This window comes from Cyprinodon variegatus, unplaced genomic scaffold, assembly GCF_000732505.1.
Source record: "Cyprinodon variegatus isolate N-32 unplaced genomic scaffold, C_variegatus-1.0 Scaffold1604, whole genome shotgun sequence".
NCBI classification, from domain to species: domain Eukaryota; kingdom Metazoa; phylum Chordata; class Actinopteri; order Cyprinodontiformes; family Cyprinodontidae; genus Cyprinodon; species Cyprinodon variegatus.
In genome coordinates, this window is record NW_015152057.1 from 106,595 (window position 1) to 111,223 (window position 4,629).

At 41.9% G+C, this 4,629-nt stretch overlaps 1 protein-coding gene across 2 annotated transcripts in view; it reads right to left on the reverse strand.

Moving 5' to 3' along the window:
* The window catches only part of fbxw2 (F-box and WD repeat domain containing 2), a 22,012-nt gene that overhangs the window by 14,753 nt on the left and 2,630 nt on the right, over positions 1 to 4,629 (reverse strand). For both annotated transcript variants that reach the window (XM_015403984.1, XM_015403983.1), the window contains one exon: positions 260 to 546. In XM_015403984.1, the coding sequence (XP_015259470.1) occupies positions 260 to 526 (267 nt within the window). In that variant the 5' untranslated portion in view covers positions 527 to 546. Of the gene's footprint in view, positions 1 to 259; positions 547 to 4,629 lie in introns of those variants that run through there.

Genomic DNA, 4,629 nt, shown 5'->3' on the forward strand with positions numbered 1-4,629 from the left:
CATATCGGATATCGGCCAAAATCCCAATATTGTGCATCCCTAGTTATGACTCATATTTAAAATACTAAATCTCTAGCATGGCTCTAATACTCCGTCATACAAGTTTAACATATTTTGCATCATTTAGAGAGATGAACTGGTGGCAGCTCCATCCTAGCCGCTGACTGTCATTACGAGCGGCGAACAGAGCTTCCATATCAAACAGAAAATATCTCAATAGGCTAAATAACAACATGAGGTCAGAGAGCAGGATGCTCACCTTATTCCATTGTTTGCAGACCAAGCAGCAGGTGAGCAGGGTCTGAGGATCCAGCCACCGCAAAAGGTAGAAAGCCAGCTCCAGAGGAAGGAGGCGCAGGAAATCCCGCTTCAGGAGCGTCTCCAGACCGTTGGATAGATGCCGAAGCTGGGCGGCGCCGCTCAGAGATATGAGCTGATCCAGACACTGGTTACGCTGCTGGTCATTGAGAGAAAGGAAAGTGGCAGAGACAGACTCCAGCCACCCCTCAAACGCCGTTTTGTCCATGGGCACATGACCAGCAACACCTGCAAGAGCATGGCAGCGGGTTTTAAATGTTCCAAAGTAAGCCGTTCATCAAAGTGTCTGCTAATATCAAACATAATCCAATTTATTTTGCTAAAATGAAAAGACATTGGAAGACGTTTGTGATTTTCCTCAAATTGAAACCACACAAGAATTTTTAAACTTGACGGCTCATCTAACGAGCGGAGCAGCTTTTTGGATTAAATCTCCAGAATATCACACATAGAGCCCTTTAAAAATGTCCCAACATTTCTCTAACATCATCCCACTACAACCACACTTACTCTTCATATCTTGCAGGCTTGAACTATTTCATTTATGGAAATATTACTGACAGAATATACTTCCTTTGAATTAAGATGCATTTTAATCCAATTTTAAAAGTTCTCCTTTATCAAACTTTCATTAACTATTGTTAACCTCATCTGAGCTCTACTTTTTTTCCCTCGAGTTTTAATCAGAATAGTTCATTTAAAAATCAAATCTAATATTTGCCAGTGGATTTTAAACCATAACTGCTGTGATAAAATCAAAGATTAATAATTAACAATCCAAGTTTCAAGTCTCCGGGTGAAAACACACAGAAAATAAAAATAAAACACAAATGTTTTGGGAAGCTAAGCTCTTGATAAAAAATATTTAAGGAACAATAGTGTAAACACAACGACAGGAGAAAGGTCAGGGATAAAGTGAGATTATAAAGCCGACTGAAGTTACAGAACATCCAGAACCTAAATGAGAGTAGGTGCTAACTATCTAACCTAAATGTTTTTGGGGTTTTTTCTTGCTTAGAGGCAAAGTACCGTGTCTGGAGGAAAATGAACGCTTGCGCATCACCCAGAATATAACAGTNTAACCTAAATGTTTTTGGGGTTTTTTCTTGCTTAGAGGCAAAGTACCGTGTCTGGAGGAAAATGAACGCTTGCGCATCACCCAGAATATAACAGTCATTTTAGTGGTGATGCTTAGTTAAGCAGCGACAGGATAGGAGCTGATGCTACGTTCAGACCGCCAGCAGCAGAGGCAGCGGAAACAGCTAGCTTACATGCAAAGTCAATGGTTGACGCACATCAAGGCGCAGCAAAAGGTCCTGCGGCGCGTCTGAGCAGCCAAAGCGACGCCTCATGGGCTTCTGATGGGCTTCAGAAGCAGCAGCTGCTAGAGTTGAAAAAAAATTTAACTTTTGCTTCTTGACGAGCCACAGCGACCAATCAGAGAAGCCGATCTGGGAGCTGGCAGGGAGTCAGACACAGCAGAACGCTATGATCACTCCTCTGAAACTGTTTATTAACACCTAAATTAACTTCAAATCTAACTTAAATGTGTTTTATCTGCTGGCAAAATAATTCCAGGGGTTGACGTTAAGGATTTTAACCACTTGCCCTTTGGGCAAGTAACTTTCACATTTTATTTGCCCAGAAACAATTTTTACTTGCCCAGTATAATGTTTGATAAATATAGTTCCTAATATTCATTTTTGTATATATATCAATGAGACATGTTGATTGATAATTTTTAATCTAGGGTTATCTGGGTGGTGGGTGAAATTACTACTTACTACTACTTACATTTTTTTTGCCTTGTGGTTGTGTTTTAGCCTGCTAAGTAAAAAAAAATGTGTCTGATTCACGCCAATTCCCGGACAAAAATCACGCCATCTGTCAGAAAATCAAGCAGCTTTTTCAAATCACGCGAAAATGTGTACAAAGCAACAAAAATGGTGGCAGCAACGCTTCTGTTTTCATCGAATCTCTGTGATTTAAAGTAATTATAGTGAGTGATAAATATTTTTTTTTTTGCGATTTGTACTCTCCCAACAATAAAAACTATTTGCCCCGGGAGATTGGGCGATGGTTAACATCGTGCCGTGATGTCTTATTTGATTTTTCTGGTGCCTGCCGTTTAGATTACATACGTGAAAAAAGCCTTCCAGCCGCTGCAACAGTAGCGGAAAACCGCAAAGAGGCGACCGGGCCAGAGGCTGCTGTTGAAGGGGATTCCCAGTGACAGCGCACCGACGGTTTACGGGGGTCGGAGCGGCTCAGACAGCAAAATAATATGGAGGAGGTTTTCAGAAGTATTTTCTCACTTTAAAACATATTCAAACTACTTTTTACCCACTGATCACAGCAAATATAGCCGCCATTGTTACAGGCAAAGAAAGGATAGGTTAGCTCCGCCCAACGCGCATCAGACCCGCTTATCGATCGCGCAGCTGGAGCAGCAAAGATGCTTCAGCTGCGCAACAGAACTAAACCTGTACAATCAATCAGTTTCTTCAACTACAATTTACATTGTAATTGAGATTTCAGTTTCAGTATTTCCTGAGGCCATGCGTGCCGCAGAACGTTGCCTTTGGTGCGCCCTTATGGCTGCCAATGTGAGAAGGTTCCCTATAGGGCTGCCTTTAGCANAATGTTTTTGGGGTTTTTTCTTGCTTAGAGGCAAAGTACCGTGTCTGGAGGAAAATGAACGCTTGCGCATCACCCAGAATATAACAGTTATTTTAGTGGTGATGCTTAGTTCAGCAGGGACAGGACAGGAGCTGATGCTACATTCAGACCGCCAGCAGCAGAGGCAGCGGAAACAGCTAGCTTACATGCAAAGTCGACGGTTGACGCGCATCAAGGTGCAGCAAAAGGTCCTGCGGCGCGTCTGAGCAGCCGAAGCGGCGCCTCATGAGCTTCTGATGGGCTTCAGAAGCAGCAGCTGCTAGAGTTGAAAAAAAATTGAACTTTTGCTTCTCGACGAGCCACAGCGACCAATCAGAGAAGCCGATCTGGGAGCTGGCAGGGAGTCAGACACAGCGCTGCTGATGCAGAGCGCTATGATCACTCCTCTGAAACAGTTTATTAACACCTAAATTAACTTCAAATGTAACTTAAATGTGTTTTATCTGCTGGCAAAATATGTCTGATTTGATTATTCTGGTGCTGCAGTTTAGATTACATACGTAAAAAACACCTTCCAGACACTACAACAGTAGCGGAAAACCACGAAGAGGCGACCGGGATTCCCAGTGACAGCGCACCGCCGGTGTACGGGGGTCTGAGCGGTTCAGACAGCAACATTTTTCAGATAAACTTTCTTACTTTAAAACATATTCAAACTACTTTTTACCCACTGATCACAGCAAATATAGCCGCCATTGTTACAGGCAGAGAAAGGACAGGTTAGCTCCGCCCAACGCGCATCAGACCCCACTTATCGATCGCGCAGCTGGAGCAGCAAAGATGCTTCAGCTGCGTAACAGAACTAAACCTGTACAATCAATCAGTTTCGTCAACTACAATTTACATTGTAATCCAGATTTCAGTTTCTGTATTTCCTGAGGCCATGCGTGCCGCAGAACGCTGCCTTTGGTGCGCCCTTATGGCTGCCAATGTGAGANGGTTCCCTATAGGGCTGCCTTTAGCATCAAAAATGAAGCCGCTATGCGTTTTTGCTGCTCCTGCTGCTTGTGGTCTGAACGTAGCATTAGAGTTAATACAGGAGATGGAAAGAGCTAAATACTGGAAGAGAACCGCTCTCCTTTTATTAGGACATCCAGAGTAAAACCTGAGCTACATGGTAAAGATCCCAGCATATTCACCAGCTATAATGGTCCAGTCAACAATCCCAAAATCTGGAGCAAACATTTGTATTGAAATTCTAAAATATAAATCCTTTTGTAATCAATTATTGAAAAATAAAATGGTAAAATATTTTAGCTTTTTGATGTGCAAATCTGACATACAAAAAAAACATTAAAAAAAACATTTTGCAGCTAAAGGCAGAGAGGTGGGTCACATGGGGGCTAATTACAAACACCCCACACCCTTCTTCATTTCTTATTTATAAGACAAATACAAAACCATGCCTAATTCCTACTGCTACACAATTAAGCTTCATTTTATCTAGCACTATAGACTAGTAACATGTGATTAGCTGTCATGCATGGTGGAGGTGGCATCATCATTATGTTTTGGGGGAATTCTGCCAGTTTTGTGGAAAATAATGAACAAAGGGAATATTATATTAAATAAATTATGCATTTGTGTATACTCCTAATTCTGCCAAAAACAAATAAAGAGAGAATGAAGGAC